Source organism: Salvia miltiorrhiza, chromosome 8 (assembly GCF_028751815.1).
Source record: "Salvia miltiorrhiza cultivar Shanhuang (shh) chromosome 8, IMPLAD_Smil_shh, whole genome shotgun sequence".
Taxonomy (NCBI): Eukaryota; Viridiplantae; Streptophyta; class Magnoliopsida; order Lamiales; family Lamiaceae; genus Salvia; species Salvia miltiorrhiza.
In genome coordinates, this window is record NC_080394.1 from 19,918,357 (window position 1) to 19,943,680 (window position 25,324).

General features: G+C 36.8%; 3 protein-coding genes across 4 annotated transcripts; all 3 read right to left on the reverse strand.

Moving 5' to 3' along the window:
- Window positions 1-13,585: 13,585 nt before the first annotated feature.
- On the reverse strand, window positions 13,586-15,682 carry LOC131001731 (protein DETOXIFICATION 14-like). Its single transcript, XM_057928292.1, has 6 exons — window positions 15,298-15,682; window positions 14,669-15,213; window positions 14,517-14,603; window positions 14,400-14,456; window positions 13,879-14,323; window positions 13,586-13,797 (listed from the first exon to the last, which is right to left on the reverse strand). Exons 1-6 carry the CDS (start codon window positions 15,514-15,516, stop codon window positions 13,720-13,722), a joined length of 1,431 nt encoding a protein of 476 aa, XP_057784275.1. The 5' UTR covers window positions 15,517-15,682; the 3' UTR covers window positions 13,586-13,719.
- A 3,009-nt stretch (window positions 15,683-18,691) lies between these two features.
- LOC131001734 (protein DETOXIFICATION 13-like) lies at window positions 18,692-19,595 on the reverse strand. The gene is made up of 3 exons (XM_057928297.1): window positions 19,364-19,595; window positions 19,091-19,296; window positions 18,692-18,963 (listed from the first exon to the last, which is right to left on the reverse strand). The coding sequence occupies exons 1-3, from the start codon at window positions 19,419-19,421 to the stop codon at window positions 18,865-18,867; spliced, it is 363 nt and encodes a 120-aa protein (XP_057784280.1). The 5' UTR covers window positions 19,422-19,595; the 3' UTR covers window positions 18,692-18,864.
- Window positions 19,596-21,056: 1,461 nt separating this feature from the next.
- On the reverse strand, window positions 21,057-24,489 carry LOC131001733 (protein DETOXIFICATION 12-like). Of its 2 annotated transcripts, none has more exons than XM_057928294.1 (7): window positions 24,116-24,487; window positions 22,868-23,412; window positions 22,701-22,787; window positions 22,566-22,622; window positions 22,250-22,488; window positions 21,977-22,182; window positions 21,057-21,797 (listed from the first exon to the last, which is right to left on the reverse strand). In XM_057928294.1, exons 1-7 carry the CDS (start codon window positions 24,353-24,355, stop codon window positions 21,699-21,701), a joined length of 1,473 nt encoding a protein of 490 aa, XP_057784277.1. In that variant the 5' UTR covers window positions 24,356-24,487; the 3' UTR covers window positions 21,057-21,698. The 2 variants fall into 2 exon arrangements, with proteins under 2 accessions (XP_057784277.1, XP_057784278.1); XM_057928295.1 differs by having other exon boundaries at window positions 21,423-21,797; window positions 22,566-22,638; window positions 22,747-22,787; window positions 24,116-24,489.
- Window positions 24,490-25,324: the final 835 nt, after the last annotated feature.

Genomic DNA, 25,324 nt, shown 5'->3' on the forward strand with positions numbered 1-25,324 from the left:
GGAGCATGGTCAGAGCCAAGACGAGGCAAAACCCAGCTCTCAGTAGAGTGACATTGCGCAGCAAAATCCTCTGAGAAAATAGTGCGGTCCAGGACAGACTCAGTAGTCATAGGAAATTTACGCCTGTCTGTCCAAGTAAAAAAAGGCCCAGAGGTGGGAGCTTGAATGAGAGCATGACGATCAATGAAAGCTTGAAAATCTCTACATGAAACACGGCTGGGAAACCGGCGTCCACGCCGCTCATGAGCTCCAAGCACAGCATTAAAGTCCCCAAGAATAACCATTTGAGGGACCATACAAGAAGAGATATCATCCCAAAGAATCCTGCGAGTGATATAATTACAACTTCCGTGAACAATAGCCACTCTGAAAGAATAGCTAGAAAACAAGATGTCAAAAATAACCATCTGCTCCGTGGACATAATCAACGAGCAGGTAACCCCGGTGGCGATGAGAATCCAGATGTTGGAAGCATGAGGGGCGCGATCATTTTGATGGAAAGGAGTCAAATTGATAGAGTTCCAGAAGGAGGCCGGAATATGAAGAAAGTTAGTCTTAGGCTCAATAATGCCTAGAATAATAGGATGATGAACATGACAGTAATTGTGAAGCAAATTACGTGCTGTGTCCGTCATACCACGAATATTCCAAGAGAGAATATTCATTGAGAAAGGTGGATATTTTCGTCCTCCTCTTGAGGATCGTAATCATCATCCACCATATCACCCCATTTCCGTGAAGAAGCGGCGTCCATACTTTTACCAGCAGCAGAAGAAGTTTGAGAGATAAGAAACTCTGAAATTTGGACGCCTTTATCCACCACTTCCTTAACCAAAGAGTTAAACTCTGTCGTGGTCCCCTGAAGTTGTCCTACCTGATCCCCAATAGTATCGGCCTGATTGTGCCGTAGACGATCTTTTATAGTCGGAGTAGCCGTGCGCACCAACTGTTCGACAGTTTGCTTAGGCGGCCTACCCCGCCCCCGTTTGAGTGGTACGGCTTCAATCATCTCATTTGTAGTACGACTAATGGCACCAACTGTTCGACAGTTTGTCTCTTGTTCTTGCCTTTCACTAGCACTATCAGCCTTTTGATTTTGAGTTAATGAGGTTTCTAAAATCTGCACTTTCATCATGTTACCCAAGGCTACCTCCTTATCAGTAAAAGTACCCATCTCAGTGCTCTTGTTATTAGTATCATCTTCGGATATTATAAGTGGTACGGTGTTCGAATAAGGAACGGGTCTGCACGCAGCTGCAAGCAAATCAGGTCCGGACAAACCTTCTTTACGCTGGGGCAAATTCTGTGCCCCATCTGTCTGACGAAACTCCTCAGCGGGAGTGTGATTAATATGTTCCGAAGCGCTGATAATGGAAGTCCTCTCCTTCTCAATAAGAGGCTCCTGGTTGACGTCCTCATCTCCGGAAGGTTCTTGAGATAAAGCATCGAAAGAATTACCGATAGGAATCTCTTTATTTTTCTGCCATTCTTTCCCCATAGTTTTGTTGTGAATGGTTTTGAGAGAAGGTTGATCCGAGCTTGTGGGATTCGTGATGTCAGTGTTGTTGTCCTGCTGTTTCTTGCGGCGGCATTGAGCAATGTTATGACCTGCAAGTCTGCAAAAGCCACAAAAATGCGGCAAATTTTCATATACGAATTCAACCTCGAACGAGCGCGTCCCCGCGTCCCCTTATCCACCGTGAGAGTTTCGGGAATAGGCTTAGAGACATCCATGTCAACAAGAACACGAGCAAAGTGACCCACTTGCCCAGAGAACGCAAAACCATCAAGTTTAATAGGAAGACCGACATATCTGGCGATACCGATTATCACTTCCGGATGCCAGTATTCGTGAGGAAGATAATAGATTCTTAGCCAGACTTGGGAGAGAGCAGATGATTCTTTGTATGGGTCAAAATCCGGAACCCATTCCCTGATTCGAATAATACCTTTGCTCAATTTCCAAGTAGCCCTAGATTTTGCCGTAGCAAGCTCATATTCATTCGCGAAAATTATCGAAAAGAAACCTTTTCCAAGTGGCACCACACGGATGGCATCCGAGGTTTTCCATAAAGCCATGAGTTCTTGTTTAATGTCAGAAGCAAATCTGGGGGCGTCTCCCTTATTCAGCAAAAGCCTGGCGTGAATAGCGAACTCAAACTCCTTGAGTTTACTTTGATACAGGGATTCTGGAATCCGAAGAATAGATTTGTTGCCAATGTTTACAGGGTGAAGAGCGTTGTAGTCCTGGGCGAAAACATCTGCTGGTTTGGGAACTGATCGCTGGACCGTTCGCGCAAAAGAGAGTTTGTTCCTTTTCGCCTCAGTGCTAGGGCTAGATATTCCATGCAGCGTCGATTTGACAAGAGCTTCGGAATGACTCTTGCTGTTCTCAAAAGCGGGTTTGAGAGTGGAACTCGAGGGAACCTCCGAGGGCCGAGTTTGGTTCTTACCGGAAGAAGCAGGCATAGGCCTTACAAAGTTGTTGGAGATTGGAGGAAAATCTATAGTCATGGAAGCAGGCGGGGTAGGGTTGCTCATGTCATCCAAAGGAAATCTTACTTGGGCAACAGCAGAATTCAAACACGATAACTAAAAACAGCAAATGGTCGATTTATCCGAATAGAGCACGATGTATGAACCAGATCGAGCAAAATCGAGCCAAACAAACAACGAAAAAAGAAGAAGGAAAACAAACTGAATAAACGATGCACCTCAACAATAAATAAAAGACTTTCCAAGCTTACAAGGGTTTTCGATCGGGGAGAGAGGACGAGAACCGCATCATCCGTTCCGGAGGATTGACGGAGGCTGCGGAGGACGTCCAGACGCCGCGTCGTTGTTCTCGATGGACTGCTGGGACCGCCGCTGTGGTCCGGCGAAGCCGCACCAGACCAGCAGGGGGTCGAGGTGCAGCAGGCGCACAGTGTTCGATCGACGTCAAACGGCTGGAGGCTGCGGTGAGGAGCGCACCCCCAGTCCGGCCGTGAGTGGAGAGTGGAGCCGAGAGCAGCGGCGCTCAGCTCACGATCGGACGCCGTGTCGTCTGGAGCGGAGTGGAGGAGCGCACCAGTCCGGTCTTGAGTGGAGAGCGGAGTCAAGAGCAGCGGCGCTGTGTGGAGGGGCGGAGTCGAGAGCAGCGGCGCACCACTCACGATCTAGAGCAGCGGCGCTGCGTGGAGGGGCGGAGTCGACTCCTGTGTGGAGGGCCGGAGTCGAGAGCAGCGGCCTTGAGTGGAGAGCGGAGTCTAGAGCAGCGGCGCCCCACTCACGATCGGAGCAAGTCAACGGCGGCGGCAGCTGAGGGGCCGAACGCCGTGTGGCGGTGGGGACGGTCCGGACGCCGACAGATGGGAAACGGAGGGCGTAAAGGTCAAGCCCGTGGGCTGCGCATGCTCATACATATTAAAAGTTTCGAATATAGATCACATTAAATTAGTATACAAAAAGGAAAAATAATTTAACCATCAAAATAAAGATTTGAATAAGTTAACCAAAGTAAGCTAATTATCATTATAATACCATTCCAAACTCCGATAAAATAATACAGTATATATAATTAATTGGATCTTGAATATTAGCACTTTGATATTGTTTTAATATCATATTTTAATTTATATACTATAGATTATAGATGTTATGACCACTTGCAATATCCAATTATTCTAAAAATGTGAAATGGGTCAGATTTGTATCTAAAAATCTTTTAGAATTTGGATTAATTTTTTATTTTAATTAACTATCTCAATATTCTTTATTGTGGTTTAGATTATTTTTTTTCAATTTATGTTGGAAATAAGCTAACCGTATAGTTCTTATTATAAAAAAAATACCATTATTTCTTATGCATTAAGAACAAAGGATTGACATCGACATGTCATCCAATCTACTAACTACCATTAAGATATATGAAAATGTGTACTATTTGTATGTTTCACTTTGTTAAGATTTTACTTCATTAAATTAAGTAATTAAATTTAGGTATAGCTTAGTTTCACGAACTTTATTTAACTTAAAGATTTCATTGAATATTGGGAACAACCTTATGTTATATCAAAATATTTCCACTCATTGTGATGTCTATAAGATCAACTAAAAAATAAGTATGCATGACTATTATGATATACTCAAAACTCAATCCATGATGACTTTAACCAACAATTGTACATTTCTTAGGTAATCATGCATTTTGGTCCAGTCTCAAGTCCATTAATATTTTTTTAAACTTTCAATTTCCTAATTTAATTCATTGGTTTGATGATTCTTGTCATAAAGAAAGATTTTATTTGGGATGGAAGTAGGAAAGCTGAAAAAGCAAGAAAAAAAACTATTCTTTTACTATGGGATAGGAAAAAGCTTCACATAAGACAAAAGTTGAAAATAAATTACTCCAAAAAAGGACACATCACACAACATGAGCACAAATCTTAACAATTTTTTAATTAAAATATTTATGTTTATATATTGCACTAATGAGGTATATAGACAAAGAAGACATCTACAAAAGCAAAAGAAACATAAACGAAATGCAAGTGATTTGAATTGTAAGTATTACATTATTTTAAGATAAAAATACGTTTAATATATTATGATAAACTATCAATATATTTTTTAATTATATGGTTTATCTATTTAGGTTCATTGCTACATGAATTGAAAAAGGTGTCTGATTGCATTCATTGTGGTGCTAGAAGATTTGAATATGAACCTCCTACTTTTTGTTGTGATAATGGAAAAATTAAACTTGCATTTTTGAAGTTCCTCTGGAGTTGGATGAATTGTTTACAGTCAATTACAAGAAGCTATTAGTTTAAGGAGGAATATTCGTGCTAATAATAGTATATTCTCATTTGCTTCGTTCGGTGTAAATTAAATTGGATAAACAACTCGCATCTGCAAGATGAGGAGTTTTTTCTTTTCGAGCACAAGGAATGGTTTATCATGATCTTCCTGGATTTATCCCACAATATACATCTCCAATATTTTTTCAACTATACGTTTATGACACGCAAAGTGAGGTTGAGAACATAATTAACATAATGCAAAATCAAATTTTGTCAATGGACAATGTTCAGCTTCATATTTCTAAAGATGTCAACTTAGATCAATGAGTATATAATTCTCCACATGCAGATCAAGTTGCAGCTATATGGGTTGAGGGAAATAATGAAAATATCCCATGGAAGCGGGATATTGTAGTTCATTCTCATTCCGGTGACAGACATAGAATAAAACATTATTATGGATTTTATGATCCATTGCAATATCCAATTCTTTTTCCAATGCCCATAACAGGTTCGCATTAAAAACATTAGAAAGATTGATCCAACGTCTTCAGTTCGTAACACATATTCTGTTTCTACTTCTACTTTATTAGCAAGAACCGTGATCGTAGGCGATATTATCTCCAATGAATAACAAGGTATCTCTATTAACTTTTTATAAATTGATCGATGATTAAATTAGTTACGTAGTTATCATATTTTATATTTTTATAATGTTTATAATTGATTAATTTGATCAATTGTAGTATCAAACTTTTGGATTTAAGCGTGTGAAAACAATAAAAATATACTTTGAAGTCTTTCTGCTCTTACCGCTAACTACCGGTACATGAATGATCTGAATTGATAAAGTGTTGATTTTTATTTAGAGAGTTTAGCTAATAATGAATACATTGAAACAATAACAAAAAATATACTCTATTAATTTTTATCATTTTATATAATTCTAGATACAAAACAACAATAAATGTTATACACGACGACTGTAATGCACATGTTACATTGTTCGATCAAGCGGCGAAGGTATATGTAGGATGCTCTGTGTAACACCCTAATCTAATTAAGGAGTAAAATAAAACTTTGAAATAAATATTTAATGCGGAACTCTTTAAAAAAAATTATTAAATCAACTTTTAAAATAAAATTCTAGCAAACAATTTAAGGAAAGTAAAGCCTTAAATGTAATAAACTTTTAAAACAATTTTCAAACGATTTAAAAGATATCAACTTTTAATGATATATTCAAATACTACATTTGGTTTAAAATCGACAATCAACATCCTGTCCCAAAGCATGACATAAAGATGTCATGAAAAATATTTAACTATTAAGTAAAACTTTAAATACTTGAATCAGTTATCTTCAAAATGACTTGAGGCGGCCATTCGACCTTCCACGTGCCTCCGGCCTTTAAAACCTGAAAATGTTAATAATGGGATGAGCATACAATGTATACTCAGTGTGAGATATCATGCAATAATTGTCCAAGATAATAACACAGTAAACACATACGGTCACTTCATATATATCCTCAATATTCGCACTGTGGCAACCCAAGGACGGTGAAGTCCTGGACCCTATTTACGGGCCCCTGGCGACATCCTCAAAATAAACCTCAAATCGCATTGTGGCAACCCAAGTACGGTGAAGTCCTGGACCCTATTTACGGGCCCCTAGCGATATCCTCAAAATATACGTCATAACACATATGGTAAACACATATTATTAAAATGGACAATAAATAACCACAGCATGTATTTAAATAAATCTCACACCTGAAAATTTAACTTGAACTTGAACTTGAACTTCAACTTGAGTAATTCAATTAAAATTCATATCCTAGTCGCGCCGCACCTAGTCAGATAAAATTAAATAACTTATAAGGGCCTAATCAAGCTTTAAAATATTTAATTGAAACAAAGGAATTGATTTTATAAAATCAATAAAATTAATTATTATGAAATTATTAAATGATTAAAGGTATTTTGTTATATAAAAAAATAAATGGCTCAATTTCAAATTAATAATATCAACTCGTATTATACCTCCATTTCAACTTTAAAATTAAAAGAATCAAAAGTCCAATTGACTAAATTTTATTAAAAGGCAATGTTTCAGCCTACTAATGAATAAGCTTAAGCCCACAAATGGGAGCCCAACTTCTCCTTCTTAACTCACGCTAAATCCCTCTGTTTCCTATTTTCTCTTCCTCAAACTTACGCTTCATCTCTCCCTCTGAATCTGACTCTCGCCTACACCGTCTGCCACCCTCCGGCGAGCAGCCGACACGAATGCCGCCGCTACGCCGGCCGCCTCCTGCTCTGGCCCGGCGTCGCCCTCACCTCCTCTCTCCCTCGTTTCCACGGTTGAACAACGCCAGCAGCAGCGCTGCCGTGACAGCAGCGGCGCCGCCCGCGACTTCGCCGACCACCCCCGAACAGCCGCCGAAACTCCTTCTTTTCTTCCCTTAGCTTACCCCCTGGTTTAGCCCCTCAATTCCCCAAAGTCAAAAACGTTTTCTTTTCTGTGATAGAGTTTTATTATACCTCTCATTGCTTTCAATTTCTTTTCAATTGCAATGAATTAGGAAGGGATTTGATTATGTGCGTGGGTGTATTTTTATATTTCATGGAAAAATAAAGCTTGGATTTCAAGAAGAGAAATTATGGTTTGAGGCATGTGAATCTATGTGTTGCTTGATTGAAGGTATTAAAATTGTGAGAAGCTCAATTGTATTTCTGCAGAGAATAAAATGAGAAGGAGGATAGTATGAGATGGTAGCTTACTGTATTGAAAAAGACTTACAAATAATTTTAGATGTAAATGAAATTACCAGCAGCTGTAGAGGTCAAGATCAAAAAGAAAGGTGAGAAGGGAAATCTGCTGAACAACATGCGTTTACCAAATTTTCAGGAATGAGGGCGGTGAAGCTGATGGGTGAATTTAAATATAACAATTTCTGAAGTGATACGTGGCCAAGCAGAATATGTAGGTGGCTGAGGGAGGAGAAAACCAAATGAGATCATCTGTCCCAAAATATAGTGTGTACCACATGTACCATTCTTCATTTCTTTATATTTTAAAATTATTTTTTATTCAATTTTGATTTATTATGCTTTTATATAATATAAAGATAATTAACAAGGGTTCACTCATCCATTTAGGGTTTATAATTATTTTTTTATATTTATTTGAATTAATAATATATTATTTGGGTTCATTAATTCAAAGTTAAGGTATATAATTTTTTAAATATTAATTTTTCAATGATAAATACTAATTAGAGTTTATCATATAATAATAATTTTTATTTTTATAAAAAACAATTTATAAAACAAAGAAATGAAGAGTGGTACACGTGGTACACACAATATTGTGGGACAGAGGATCTCATCTGGGAGGAAACACGTAAATTTATCTCTTCATATCATAATTAAACTACAAATTACTATTATTAGTATAATAATAAATTCCTAAAAGTTATGGGCTTACATATAGATATAAGCCTGAAGAATCACGTTACATCGCTCTAAAATTTAATCAGGCCCAACATGTAAAAAGTATATAAATATTTTATCTAAGGCCCAAATTTGCATTAAAAATATGAGAGAATATAATTTTTTTTTTCTAAAACCAAAGTCTTAAAATTTATTCATTTAACTAGGAGCGCGACTAGACAAATTCTTCAGCTTAACATAATAAAATTTTCAATAACTTCACAATTTAAATGCTTCAAAATAATTGGAATTTAAATTAATTTAAAATAAATAAGTTTAAATAAATGATTTGGTTTCGGGCTGTCACACTCTGTGGATGAATATCTTTTTTCAATCAAAGAGGTAAATTAAGATTTCCTACTTAAACACTTACTATAATTTAAATAATTTATATAACAAAATTCAGTATTACGTAATTATAACAATTATATATTTGCATAGGGTGAAACAGACTCCATATACTATAGAGGATTAAACACACAAGCGTACACAGAAATGTGCTTCATGACGATGCTCAAGTCTATAAAATTCGATCAACGGGGAAATCTCAATATTTTAGCAAATGCAATTCAAAAGACGCAACCAATGGAAAACATCAATGTTGGAGAAATTGAAGAAGAGTCAACTCAATAAGAAGAAAAGAAACATTCACCCGAGAAATAAAAAAAATAACCCCGTCTAGAAAGAAAAAATCTACGATGCAGTTGCAGCCTACACAGAACCGCAAAAGAAAAAAAAGTAGAGTAGCTAAGAAAAAGTTTGATGAATACATTGAGTATATAAGTGACAAATTACACGCGACTTTTGCATCAGATATTGAATTTTAGTTATATGATCAATCAATCAATCAATATCAATATATATATTAAAGCAAAATCCTGTGAAAAATTAATTTCCCGCTCATGTCTAGGGTATTTATAAATGGCAAGTGCATTTATTATTTTTATCTTTTTCAACTAATTAAATTTGTGGCAAGCACACAAACACAACTCGAAGGGTAATTCTATTTATAACCCCCATTTTACTCCTTATAACCCCTTATATAAAATAATATTAAAAAATATATACAAATTTACTATTTTAACCTGTAGATTTATTTTTGCAGCTAAGGTGTATAGCCCCCAGCAGAAAACTCCTCACTTTCTAACTTGTAGCCCCAATCTACAGAAGTGCAGAAACTCCTCACCTTCTTCCTAAATCTACCATAGTCGTTTCTTCCTATTCCGGCGAAGGTCACCGTTGCTTCAACCACCACCACTGGCGCCTCTCCTTCTCTCCTTCTAACCCTCTCTCTCGCGATCCAGAACACACACACACACATAAAGAGGCACCGCCCCACCCTTCTTTCTAAATCCTCCGCCGATGCCCCCTTTATATTTCCGGCGAGCAGCAATGGCAGGGCAGCTGACGCCGTCGTCAGCATCCTCGTCTCTAGGTATCTGACTCACGGCTCGAATATCTGTTTGAAACTTTCGATCCCTAAATCTACCACCGCCTCCTCCCTCAATTTCCGACGACCGCCTCCGCCTCTTCCCTCAATTTCCAGCGACCGGTTCTGCCTTCAATTTCAACGAAGGCCACTGCCTTTACCCTCTCACGCTCCGAACAATAACAATGGCGAGCAAAACCGCCATGGTTGCTAACTGTCGGCCAACAGCAATGGCCAAACAGAGGACTAGCATTTTGCAATATGTATAAATTTTGTCTATGTGGTTATAGATTATACATCAACAAATAAGCCTTCTTGAATCTGCTTCTCTCTCCAACTATAGTAGCCTTGCCTTCTATTCCCTTTAAACAACTACGAGCAGGAGTGAGATAAAATAGGTAGAAGGAAGTTGGTCGTTGCCATTGCTCCACTATTGAAGAAAAGATTGTTCATAGCTCTATTTGTTGTTCAAATTGAAAATCATAATATGGTAAAGCCAATGAATTTGAAAGCACATGATGCTGATATAGAGAAAACAACGAGACTTGCCAGGAGTTCTATTTACTGTATAATAGAACTGTGATTTTTTGATGTAAATGTAGGGGCTATACAAAAAATTAAATTCTAATTTAATTGCAAAATAAATTATAATTTGAGGCTATATAAATTAAGGATAAAATTGGAAACTTATAATTATTTTTTATTTTTATTTTATATGAGTGGCTATATGGAGTAAAATGAAGGCTGTAAATAGAATCACCCCAACTCGAATTGCTTTTGAATTCATTTTTATTTGTGTGAATGGGCCTATATATAAAGGTTACTGTATTATATATTTACATCAATAAGCTATTTTATTTTCATACTTTATGTTATTTTTGAATAAGACCATTTTAATCAGTGTCATTCATTTATGACTCTCTCCGTATGCATAACAAAATTATCACAATTTCTTTTACGGGGTTCGTCCACAAAAATTTTGTAACTTCCATTTATAGTAATGGTGTTTGCACAACTTCACTCTTACTAAAGTGAGACCCTTACCCCACTCATATTTAATTAAAATTCGTGTCGTTCATAATGTGTCAATTTTTTTGTGAACAGAAGAAGTATATTGTATATGAATATATAAAACATATTAATAATACTGAAAGATTATATTTTAATTTTTGTTAGAAATTTTTAAATTTTAAATTTACTTATTTTTTAGTGATTAGTTGGTATCTGTGTCTTAATTCGCACGATATCAAAGGAATAAATGCTACTTTTATCTTTAATTCTTTTTTTATAATAATTGAATATAATTATTCTTTGAGAATAAATTGTAGAATGATTATGATTTTCTAAACGTAATCATTACAAAAATAGTATCATAAGCGTGTAATATAAAGTAGTTAACAATTTAGAAGTATGATTTACTTTCAAATGTGTTTACTTTAATTATCTATACTATATTAAAAAGACAGTTTTCAATTGGAAATCAATTTCAAAATTAAATGGCAATTTTATAGTTATAATAAAATTGAAGGTTTATGTTTTAACTATATTGTTCTTTTTATTTTCTATTTCTTTAATTTTTGATTTGTTGTTTTAATTTATTTTCAAAATTGTGAAATTCGATTAATTATAAAATATTTAAGATGCATATCAAATTAAAGATCATGATAAGAGCTTTAATTTGATATATTTTATGTAAATATTTGATTTAAAATGTACAAATTAAATTTGTTTTAATATTAAAATCTTATAAATTTCTCTCTCCTCTCTCATTTTGAAAAAAAAATATTTTTAATTCTTTTTTATCAGTATTTTTTATTTTTTAACTTTTTCTTTCTTTCATAATTGTTAATTATTTTTTTATTTTTTTTATTTTAAATTCAAATATATTTAGTTAAAATTAATTTTTATTATATTCATGAGTATGATAATTAAATTAGTATTAATTTATATATAAATTTAAAAAATAAAAAATATTTTACCGTGCAAATGCACGGGATGCAAATACTAATATAGTAAAATGTTCAATTTTTACCTCCCTAATATAAAATAGATCGTCACTATACAATAAAAAACCTCAAATATACGACACTTACATTTATACAACTAAAACTTTTATACAGCATAATTTTACTCACAAAAAATTATACTATTATTTGATTTAACCTTACTAATATATACGCACACACTAAAATTACAGATGCCTATATACGACTATACACACATCATTTCATGTGTATCAAAAATTTTAATTATCATTATTTTGGTGAAGTTACACACACACACACACACACACACACACACACACACATATATATATATATATATATATATATATATATATATATATATATATAGGGTTAGGTTATATTGAGAAGCTCAAATGTGTTGAGAAGTTGAGAAGCAATTTAATAGATGAACATGCCAATTAGTTTTTATGAACACGAGTTTGATCTGGGGTTCGATCATTGGCGGTGACGTATTTTTTAATAAATTAAATAGATTCGTATGTTCGTCAGTTGTATTTGGTATGTTCAAAGAATTTATTTATATAGTGTCTAATTACCATGTTCATCAAAATGTACTAACATGTTCATCTATTACATTGCTTCTCAACTTCTCAACACATTTGAGCTTCTCAATTGAACCAATTCCTATATATATATATATATATATATATATATATATATATATATATATAGGGAAGGGCTAAAATAAGAGCATTTCTTAAGATATAAAATAAGAATCATTTTCAGCCCTTAGATCATCAAGATCTACGGTTGATTCGTAATCATGTTGGATGATTTTAAGGTCCTGAGTTCGAATCCCAAAGGTAGCAAAAATTTTATTTTCACAATTCATACTTTTATACAGCGAATTCATACGTGTTCTACATAAAATTCATACATTAAAAATTGCTCTTATTTCTTATTTTAAGATGTGCTCTCACGGTAGCCCACCCCTATATATATATATATATATATATGCATATATATATATAGGGTTGAGTTCAACAGAGAATTATCTTTTTCGAGAGAACGAACAAATCTATATATTTTACGAACAGATCAACATAAGTAATGAACAGACGTATTTAGTAAAAATATAGAAAAACTCGCCACCAGCAGGATTTGAACCCGGGGCAAATTGTTGTTCATACGGTACATTGATCTGTTCATTAAAATTATAGATCTGTTCGTTTTTATTTTACGAATTCTCTATTCTCCACAATATTTAGCTTCTCTGTTGAACCCTTCTCTCTCTCTCTCTCTCTATATATATATATATATATATATATATATATATATAGGGGGGGCGCTCTAGTGAGACCCCCTATTTTTCATGTAACATGAGGACAATGAATAAGACATATATCTAGCGAACAAGATGTATATACAGATGAAAAACAAAATTAAAAAAATTGGTAATGAATAAGACATATATACTGATGAACAATGCAATATATACTAATGAACAATGTAGTATATATTCATGAATAACAAAATTTAAAATATTCTGCTCCCTCCAGAATTCGAACCCTCCGAAAAAAAATCACCCTCGAAATACAATATCAACCATAGGATTGATGAAATAAACGCACCAGATTGTACCCTAGATCTCACTAAAATTAGGGGGTCTCATTGGAGCGGCCCCCTATATATATATATATATATACTCCCTCCGTCCCACTTCAAATTATCCAAAACTATAGAATTTGTCTTATAATTTTTGGCTATTTAAAGTGTGATGAAGGGAGTAATATTTTTTTTGTGTCTTGTACAGGAGGAATGCTAGTTTATTATACACTGAGAATAGTAGCAATAAATAAAAAAACATAATAATGTGCATGAGTTGGCATAGAATGATTAATGTCTAAAGCTGCAAGCATTAATCTTGGAAAGGGGAAAAGGCTTCCAAATTGGAAAAACAAGATTGTAGTATAGTATAAGTGAAGAATCATGAAAATTGTCAGCCCAAAAGGTGGGGACAGAAAAAACTAGCAAAACTTGGATCATGCTATTAAATGGGCCTCAATCTCATCTGGCAGTGGAATTTTATGAGTAAAAAGTCGGTGCCTGGCCTCCCTTGCCTGTAAGTAATTAATTAACAAGTGCATCACTACAAAGTGTGACAAAACCAAACAACAGTAAATAATGGAAGGGAAGGATACCTGTTTGTCCCAATTAGTGAGAGATGTTATGAAAGAAAGTGAGAGAGCCTGCACAGTTGCTCCTGCAACCAATCCACTCCAAAGGCCCTTCCCTTTGAGGTCCAGCACAAACCCCAGTAGCAAAGCCACTGGGATCCCCACTATATAGTAAGACCCCAGATTCACATACGCCCCTATGTGCTGCCATCCGCTCCCTCTAGCTACTCCCGAAAGCACCGCCTGCGAGCTATCCATGACGATCGACATGCAAAGCAGAGGAACCATTTCTTTCACGCCCTCCACCACATCTTTCTCCCCACTAAACGCATATCCTAATATGCCGCGGCACAAGTAGAGGCTCGTGCTAGCTATCACGAACTCTGCTACTGCCAAAACTACCACTGCATACACAGCAATTCGAGCTCCCTCTGGTTTCCCTGCTCCAAGCTCGTTCGACACCAGGGTGCTATATTAATAAAAGGCAATCATCATTCCCTTATTCATAACCAACAATTAGACACCAGAGAGCATCGAGAATCAACCTTGCAGCAGCACCAAAGGAATACGGTATGTGATAGTGCAGTGAAGTCATTGTGAAGCTGCACGCAACCAACAATTAGACATTACATAGAACAATGATTCGAATACAACATACATACCATACAGCAAGAACGGATGTTGCCAACTCTGGATTTGGCAGCAATCCTGAAAGCAATATGACCAGCTCAAACGACCACCACTCCAAACTGCAAAAATCAGCAATGAGAATACCAAAAGAATGAAGGGCAAAACTATGAAATCAAAGTATTACCAGACCATCACAGCAGATGGGACAGCAAAGCGGAAGAACTCCCTCACAGTGAGAAAGATATCTTTGGAAAAGGAAAGGCGAGTTTTCTCACAGGTGGGTGAATAGTTGACATAGAGCACAAGCAAAGCAACGTTAAACCAATAGGAAATGGCGATGGACAGGGCAGCCCCGCCGTTTCCAAGATTGAACTTGAACACAAAAGACCAACAGAGGAGTAACTGGAAGCAGAGGGAGAGTAAAGCGGTCCACAACATGGGAAAGATCAAACTCTGCGTCTGCAGGTAGCGAACCAGAGACTGAAGAATAGCATAAGGAAACAATGTAGGGATGAGATAGATGGTGTATTTGCCAGCTTCAGCTGAAATGAGAGGATCTTGACCCATCAAGATTAGCAACTCCTCTGTGTAGATCCAGAGCACACAAACAGGGAGGCACACAATAAACAGACAGAAAATAGCCCCATAAGTGGAAGTCCCAACTCTCTCGTATTGCTTGGCGCCGTATGCCTGCCCGCACAGAGTCTCCAAAGCACTAGCCATCCCGAACTGCATCACATCACATACTAGTATTCTCGAATCGAATCATCAAGTTGAAGACTAAAAAATAATTAGTGTTTGGAAATTAATTACGAGTAAGCTGAATCCGGTGACGTTGGAGAGAGAGGTGGCGATGGAAGCACTGGAGAGAGAGAGTTCGCCTAAATGACCTAACATGAACATCGGAGACGTACGCAGAAGGTACTGGGATAGCGTCACCACGATCATCGGCAGCGCAATCAGATTCACACGGTTCAGATCTCCGGCGACCGTACGCCACCGTTGGGTCCCCGTCAGTAGAGGTACCTCCATTGGAATATAGTAAATGGCAGCTGCTTTTTGATTCGATATATTTATGAACCAGAGGTTCCTAGTCAAATGTAGTGTTCAAATCCATTTTCGCAAGGGAGACAAATAGTAAAACAGTAGATGGGCAGCGCACGCAATTCGATTTGGCAATTGGCAAGGCAACACCACATCAATGCGCAGTTAGGTTTTGTTCTTTTCATGCTACCTAATTTCTTGTCGTATTGCAAAAAACATGTCATCTCATCTGCAAATATAAATAAGTGATGCTGATAACACAAAACAAAATATGCGGGTACAAAATGGGGTTGGCAGCTCAATCCGGATTAATTCCATCCACCACTTAATTATTTGGGTTTTCAATAAAAAATAAATATTTAAAGTTGTTGTTTTACCCTTCACTTGTTTCACTTCCAATCTAAAATATTTTGCCACCCCATAATTTTTTTTTTAATATTTTGATCCTAATTGTAATTCATCGTATCAACAAAGCATAATTCTAGCAGCCATATCTTACGTCAGAAAAATAAAAAATTAACATTATGTAGAATCATGGTAGCCATATCTCAAGTTAAACTAAAATAAACATTCTTTCATGGCAGATGAAACTGCAAGAAGAGAGCTTTAATGTTTGAGTTATTCGAATTTATGGACAATGCCATGGGGGAATAAGGTGTCATATGCAATACCTAATTTTTCAAAGATGAAAAATAGCAAGATGAACAACATCAAGAGGAAGGTGAAATAGAACGAGAAAAAATTGAATTAAAAGATCAAGACGATAAATATTTGTTTGAAGGTGATAACACAGCTGTTGAGATGCTGCAAACTGATCCAAGGCCTAAATTAATACTCCCTCTGTCCCATTAAAGTTGGCAACATTTCTATTTTGGGTGTCCCACTAAAGTTGGCCACTTTCTAAAAATGGCAAAAGTTTACTTTAATTAAGTCAACAATTACTCACTAATTTGGTCAACAATTGTAGACTACTTTCTAAAAATGCCAAAATTACTTTAATTAAGTCAACAATTACTCACTAATTTGGTCAACAATTGTAGGCCACACTCTATTAAAACATATAACACTCAATTTCTTAATCTCCGTGTCGAAACGAATGTTGCCAACTTTAGCGGGACGGAGGGAGTATTTGAAAGTGCAAAAGATCTACTGGAATCCTATAAAGCCTAGGTCAAGGCTAAACGTTTCAATGTTGCAACAAGATCCATAAATAGAGTTAAATATCTTCGATATACATGTGAAAGGGGACGATAGTCAGAGAGTAAAAGTTTAATACAAGCACTTGAGATATGCTTGAGTTTTACATAAGTTAAAACCAATAATGAAAGAAATGGGTTAATTTTTTTTCCGTCTGCCCCTATGTCTTTGTGAAGCATTTTCGTTACTAAATTATGTTATTTGTATCAAATCAGTTACCTAAAATTCAATGAGATTTGTTATTAAACTTCCAATTCAAAATTTCAATCAATTCTAGCTGGTGGCAACCAAAATACCACATACTTTCCTTGTAAGCCGAGTGATATCTATGAGATCCGCCAACGTCATGTCAAGAAAAAAAAAAGATGGAAGCTCTCGTTTTTAGCAGCCAACCAACTTCCTCGACCACTGAAATCACTAAACTCAGGATCCAAGCATAAAAAGTAGGGGTAATTGCGGGAAAATCCATCAGAAATTTTCATTTTCTGAAATATATCATGACCCCTCAATTTGACTTATAAATCTACCAATTTATAATTTAATCTGATTTTTCCCCCGGCGAGAAGCTCCGGTGAAATTGAAACTGACGTGGCTCCTAATTGGCAAAATTGATTCTGACGTGTATTTAGTTTAGTATTGTTTTATTTTATTTTTTGCTTTAAGAGAATGAAACGGTGTCGTTTGCAATGCTGACTAAAAAATTAAAAACCTAAAATCCTACACGTCAGCTTTCCCCTTCACCCCCACCCAACCCAGACCACCCCTTTCCCCCTTCGGCCACTCCGCCGCCGTCACTTTCTCACCCCCGTTGTCGGCACTTCTCCAGGTATCTCTGTTGACTGTTGTCTGTCCATTGAGGAAGAAAGATAGAGAGAGAGGCGGAGGAGATGAGCGAGAGAGAGAGAGAGGCGGAGGCTATCTTCCCACATCCGCACACCTCCGTCGGACCCTCTCTCTTCCCCCACCTCGGCGCCCCCACTTCCCCCTCCCCAGACCCCTGTCAGCCCTTTCCCCACCCTCGCAGACCTGAAATCGGCGAATTTAGGGCTCAACAACGAAGGTAGCGGCAGATCTTTGCTTCAACTCTGAAATTTCACTCATTTTCTGGAAAAATTAATGAATGAATTTGGTGTTGTGGAAAAATTGATGAATGAATTTGGTGTTGTGGAAAAATTTCACGGCAGATCTTTGTAGGTGGTGGAGGGCCGCGAAGGCAGAGCCTCTTTGTGAGGCAGAGGAGATGAGCGAGAGAAAGAGAGGCGGAGGCAGAGGAGATGAGCGAGAGTAAGTGGTGGAGGGCAGCGGAGGGGAGGTCGCCGAGGGGAGAGGAAGGCGGAGGAGATGAGAGGCAGAGGTGGAGGTGCAACTGTTGCCTATTGCCCGTTGTTGAGAAAGAGAGAGAGAGAGAGGCGGAGGCGGAAGCTCATACTCGATCTGTTTGAGGCGGAGGAGACGAGTGAGAGAGAGAGAGGCGGAGGCCTGAGGCGGAGGAGATGAGTGAGAGAGAGAGAGAAGAGGCGAAGGCTCTGGGGCGGCGAAGCTACCGGCCGGAGCTGTGGCGGTGGTCAAGGGGAGGGCGGAGAGTTGTGAATCTGTGAGAGAGAGAGTGGTGACGTGTGGAGTGTGTGTGTGTGACGTGTGATTCAGGCTGCCACATTGGCATTCCGGCGTCCACATCAGTATCAATTTGGGGGGACTTGTAAATTATGGGAAAAATCAGAATAAATTATAAATTGATAGATTTAGAAGTCAAATTGAGGGGTCATGATATATTTTAGAAAATGAAAATTTCTGATGGATTTTCCCGCAATAACCCCTAAAAAGTATATCCACACAAAATAAGACGACATTTTTCAGAGATCATAACAAGTGAGCGTATCCCACAACGGAAATCGTCGATCGAGTAAAATGCTGTGAGAAATGGCCTCCTTTCTAATCAAATCATGATGGCTGCCATTGTTATGAATTTGATTAAGCGGCAACTACCATAGAAGATGCTCAACGCTGCAAAGCACATCAGATGTTTGAGGAAATGTCTGAAAGAGAGTTCAAGGCTGTGTTCACTGAACGAAGAGTGGCTAGTATATATGTGTGAACATTTAATTTGCTTCCAAAATCAATGCTTGGAGATTTTTTTTTTCACACTATCTCCACCAATTTTTCTCTTTCGTGCTCGCATACGGAATCAATTCCAGCTGGAAATTCCTCGGAGAAGATCATCTGCCTTGCTTCAATTGCCTAGCATAGTGGAAAAAGAAGAAAACAAATCATGAATGAAATGAAAACTGGTGTCGATAGGAGATGAAATCATATTTGATGTGCAGTGGCATCACAAAAATTGAAGACGTCTCGATTAATAGAGTACCTTATTTTCCCAGTGAGTGAAGGCAGTTAGAAGAGAAAGCGCGAAAGATTGTACGGTTGCTCCTGCTACGAGTCCGCTCCAAAGGCCTTGCCCTTTGAGGTGGACTACAAATGCAAACAAGAGAGCCACTGGGATGCACACCAAATAATATGCACCCAGATTCACGTACGCCCCTATATGCTGCAACCCGATGCCTCTCACCACCCCTGCACAAAAATGAAGGTTGCTTTTGGACTAATTTGTTTACATGGAAGAATTTGAAATGAAGTTTACCCGAAAGAACAGCCTGTAAGCCATCCATGACGATGGAGATGCCGAGGAAAGGCGCCATTTTCCTGACATAATGGATCACTTGTTTGTCCGCGCTAAACGCGTACCCTAACACAGGACCAGATGATCCAATGGCAAAGCCAGCTGCTAGGAACTCTGTGATCGACAGAGCCAACACTGCATACAGAGTGGTTCCGGCTGCTTCCGGCTTTCAATATATATTTACATTTACGTGCTAATATTTCAATATCCGTCAGACTTATTTTGTTTTGTTCTTTTATATTGAAAGCTTAAGATGACGTGTCTAAAAAATAAAGAAATATAAAAAGCTTATATAATTATAAAGATCAACACTAACCCAAATTAATTTAGTGTAATAGCATAGGTCAAATTAAAATTACAATCATAACTTTAGCTGGAAAAAAATTACAATAATAACTTAGTTCAAATTATTAATTATATAATGTTTAATTTAATAACATTAATTATGTAAGATACAATAAAAGAAACAAAAGTTATATGTCGGCAAACAAATGTGATCTCGTTAACTACGTTAGATGCAATAAAAGAACTAAATTTTATAAGTAATTCAACAATAATAACATATACTTCCCCGTTCACGATATTAATTGTTTTCACTTTGTGACGACACAAATTTTTAAAAAGTGATGGATAATAGTGGGTATTCTTGTGAGTGGAATTTGGTTCCCATTATTGTTATGAGTGGAATTTGTGGGACCCTATTAATATAAATAGAAGTGAAAACAATATTGTGAACGGACCAAAATAGCAAAAGTGGAAATGATATCGTGTACGGAGGGAGTAGTATTTTTTTCCTAATGTACCACCCACGCTATATGCGGTGATTGTGATTTTAGACTTGCGTAAATTGTGCATATGTTTAATTATTACTCATCTCGTCCCAATTTGAGATGTCACATTTCCTTATTTGGACGTTCCAATTCAATAGGTCACTTCCTAACATGAAAAATAGATACATAACAAACACCATCACTCAATTTATTATTTACATCAAATGTCATTATGACCCATAAATAATTATCTATCTTTTCACGTAAAAAATAATATCTTCGTTCTCTTTTCTACTTTTTTGACAAATATACCCTATAAGAAGTTATCTAGAAAGCAACAATAATTTTATGCAAATTCAAACATATATAATTTTCTTTATTTCTTAAAACTTTTGATCCAATTAAAATTAGATTATTTAATCTTGACTTTAATTTAAGTTCATTTGATGATGAAATAAATATTGAAAATTAATTAAAATCAAAATTAAGAAAATAATAATATCTGATAACATATTTTAAGAATTTTTTTTATGTAAATATTTTATACATATATTTATTGTGGTATTTATTTATTTAATATATAGCATTTGCAACCGTACAATGTATGAGAAATGTTTTTTAAATTTATTTATATATATAAAATAAATATTAAGATTATCATATAAACATTATAAATACAATAAAAATTACAATAATTTTATTATAATATTTAAATAACATATCACAATAAGAAATAATAACTCAATTATACATTATACATATAATAAAAGAATTTATATAAATATTTAAATAAAATCTCATAATCACTTAATTTAAGTACATATATATTAAGTATAGTTAATTAGTGTCTTTCAATTATTGAACACCTTAGAATTTGGAAGATTTGAAAACTACAGATATATTTCCTGTAGCCTCATATAAGAAACCGATGCCAGATATTTGCACGGAACAACTTGCATTAACTAATGCAAGAACTAAAAATGACTTGAGTTTTGACAGCAAAAAAATAAAACCACCACAGCTGAGACCTAATTAAATTAATGAAACTAACAATGTCAAACGCGGATACCAGGATAGCCCAGCAACAACTTAATAACTAAAGAAGCCATGGAAATGGAGATGTTATCTGAAATGCTTATCCAGGGTTCTCCGTTCTCACTGTTTTCCGGGTTGAAATTGATGGCAAATATTTCTCTGAATCCTGTCAATCATGCATGATCTTCTGGGGAGGCTCCTCTCGCAGCTGCTCATCATTATTTGCTTCTTTTCCCTAGAGAATACTCCTATGTAGGAAGGATTCCTTCCATCTCATTCTTTCAACTTTCTCTCCATGTGAATGCACTTGTAATTCCCACTATCATAACCCAAATAAACATAGAGGGCAAAGGGCAATGCCTATTTTTCATCTTAGCTAGGTAACAATACCAGCAACAAAACCAATAATGGAAAAAATATAATAAAGAATAAAACAAGTAATTTTCCTTCACTGAACGAATAGTGGATACTCTATATGTGCAAACATTGTTTCACAATATCTCCACCAATTTTTCTTTTTCTTGCTTGCATATGGAATCATTTCCAGCTGGAAATTCCTCTGAGAAGATCATCTGTCTTGCTTCAGTTGCCTATAAATTCCAGTCCAGCAAACATATATTTAGGGGAAAATGAAGAAAACAATTCATGAATGAAATTAAAACTGGTGTTAATAGGAGATGAAATCCTTTAGTCCAAAACTGATGTCTCAAATCATATTTGATGTGTACTGGCATCACAAAAAATGAAGACGTCTCGATTAATAGAGTACCTTATTTTCCCAGTGAGTGAAAGCAGTTAGAAGAGAAAGCGCGAAAGATTGTACTGTTGCTCCTGCTACGAGTCCGCTCCAAAGGCCTTGTCCTTTGAGGTGGAACACAAATGCAAACAAGAGAGCCACTGGGATGCACACCAAATAATATGCACCCAGATTCACGTACGCCCCTATATGCTGCAACCCGATGCCTCTCACCACCCCTGCACAAAAATGAAGGTTGCTTTTGGACTAATTTGTTTACATGGAAGAATTTGAAATGAAGTTTACCCGAAAGAACAGCCTGTAAGCCATCCATGACGATGGAGATGCCAAGGAAAGGCGCCATTTTCCTGACATAATGGATCACTTGTTTGTCCGCGCTAAACGCGTACCCTAACACACGACCAGATGATCCAATGGCAAAGCCGGCTGCTAGGAACTCTGTGATCGACAAAGCCAACACTGCATGCAGAGTGGTTCTGGCGGCTTCCGGCTTTCCTGCCCCCATCTCATTCGAGATCAGGGTGCTGGACTCCACAAGGAAAACAGTTAATATTCACAACAACTTATGTCAGACTACAGTAATGTAAAATCGAGAGTAGACCTTGCAGCAGCGCCAAAAGAATAGGGGACGTGATAGTGCAAATACGAAATCGTGAAGCTGCAAGCAAATGGAACTAGACACTTGAAATATACATAGATTAATAGATAGTGTGAGTTATTCAATCAGCCAGAATACCATATAGAAAGAACTGATGTCTCCAATTGTGGATTTGGCAACACACCTGACAGCAACAGTATTATCTCAAAAGACCACCATTCCAAACTGTAAAAATACCATATGAATTTAAGACCAATCCAAATTTGAAAAGATAAAAACAAAAATGAAAGCCAACTCAAACTCACCATACCATGGCAGCAGATGGTATTGCAAGCTGAAAGAATTCCCTCATGGTAACAAGCACATCCCATGACAAGGGAGCTCGTGTTTCTTGGCAGGCAGACGAATACATAACATAAAGCACAAGCAGAACAACATTAAACCAAGACGATATGGCTATGGAGATAGCAGCTCCAGAATTTCCGAGATGGAATCTGAATATGAAAGCCCAACAGAGAGGTAGCTGGAAGCACAGAGATGCTAATGAGCTCCAAACCATAGGGAAAATCAAGCTCTGGCTCTGCAGGTAACGAACAATGCACTGAAGAAATGCGTAGGGGAACAACGTTGGGATGAGCTGGATTGCGAACTTCCCTGCTGCAGCTGAAATTGAAGGATCTTGGCCCGTCATGAGCAACACTCTCTCCGTCAAGATGAAGACGAGAGATACAGCTATACACACCAAAAACAGACATAACATTGCACCATAAGTAAGAGTTCCCACTCTTTTGTATTGCTTAGCACCGTATGCCTGGCCGCATAGAGTTTCCAGAGCACTAGCCATCCCAAACTGCACGGTATCGTTCACTTAATTAACCAACATCTAACATAACATTCTATTCTATATGAAGCAACCAAGTTAGAACATTAGTTGTTGCAATTGGAACTATGTTACGCATAGAGATTCGGGATACTGTGATAAGATCTATAGATAGAACATATGATTGAGTATTTAAAAGATTATGTGATCCAGGGCGGCCGGGGATGCCTCCGCGATCGCCCATCTTATTATCCTCGCATATTTAAGTAAAAATGTAATTTCGTCTGTCCAAACTTGTTTCTAAATACAAAATTTAATTTCGCCCGTCCATTTGAAAAATGTTAGCTCCATCCCTGAGAGAATCAACTATAGGTTCAAAGTAAATGATAGTATTTTCTATCTATTTAACCATCCTAGCACACATGCATAGTAATACTTGGATGTTTCGCTAGAATGATGAGGCAATGCCTTCTCAATGTTGGTTTTGAGTGTAGAGTTATTTAGTATTGAACTAAATTGTCAATATTGTTAGAAGATGAAATTTTAAAATGCTTATCTTTAGATAGAAAATAATAATGGATATCAAATCAGGTTGAATGGTCGTCCAACTTTAATTTGTTTATATATAATCTTCCATTTTGGGAGGTAATTCGTTGGCAATTTCCTAGAAGACACCACAAAATTGATAATGAAATTTGGAAATGAAAAGTGGTAAGAGAAAATGACAACTTACAACGACACTGAATCCGGTGACGTTGCAAAGAGAGGTGGCGATGGAAGCACTGGAAAGGGAGAGTTGGTCGACGTGGCCGAGCATGAACATGGGCGAAACCCGCAGCAGAAACTGCGACACCGTCACCACGATCATCGGCAGAGCGATCCAATTCACACGATTCACCTCCGCCGTGAAGGCGATTTTCCTCGCGGCTGCGGCTGCGGCGCTTCGCTTCGGCACTAGCCTCTCCACCTCCATTCTCACCGGACTCCTTTTTACGTAGGATTCGTATGTTGAGAGTTGTGTATTAGTAAAAGTTGCCCAATTTTATACCTCCACTCAATTACACGTGGCCGCATCCTACTTTCCGTGCACTCCTTTGTTTTGTATACATAGGGTCAATCTCAGAAATTGCATTCAAGTTTCTGCATTATTTAATTTTAACTTTTTCTTAAGGATCTTATATACATATGAGTAATAGTGATTAATTATATGATAAAACTTTATAATATTAAATAATTTAATATGGTTTTTTTTTATCTCAATAATTTAATATGTTAATAGTTACTTCCTATATCCTATTCAAATAAACTCATTTTCTATTTTAGGATGTCACACTAAAATAGACTCAATCTTAAATTAAAAATAATTAGGGACATCTTAATTCTTAATTAATGGGTAATTACAAAAAAAGAATCTTAATTAATGGGAGATATACCTTTTAATTTGAAAACCCAATTTTCATTTTTTTAGTTTTAACTTCATTCCTCTCCACACACACTCTCTAGTTGTTGGTGTCGTTTCTTCAAATTCCCTTCTCCTCTTCAACGGCGACGATCGCGCCGCCGACTCTCCAGGCTAAACCTCCGTCGTTCCTTGCCAACCGTCGCCGCCCTTATCTCTAGCGACCACATAATTGGAAGGTTGCCGCCGTTGGGCCCTAGGTACCCAAATTCCTATATTTCTAAATTGCGGCCACCTCCCTCTGTTCTCTCCTCAATTTCCGGCAACAACACCACAACTCCGCCCCTTCCCATTCTCTCATTTGTTATCTCCTCAATTTCCGGCGACAACACCACAACCCCACCTTCCCCTTCCCCTTCTCTCCTTAATTCCCGATTCCAAATTCTCGGACCATATCTTTCGGATCATATCATGATCTGTCTCACATCGGTTAAGTATGGGCTGATCGATGTGATTTATAACACCTTAGACACTCTTCTTGAT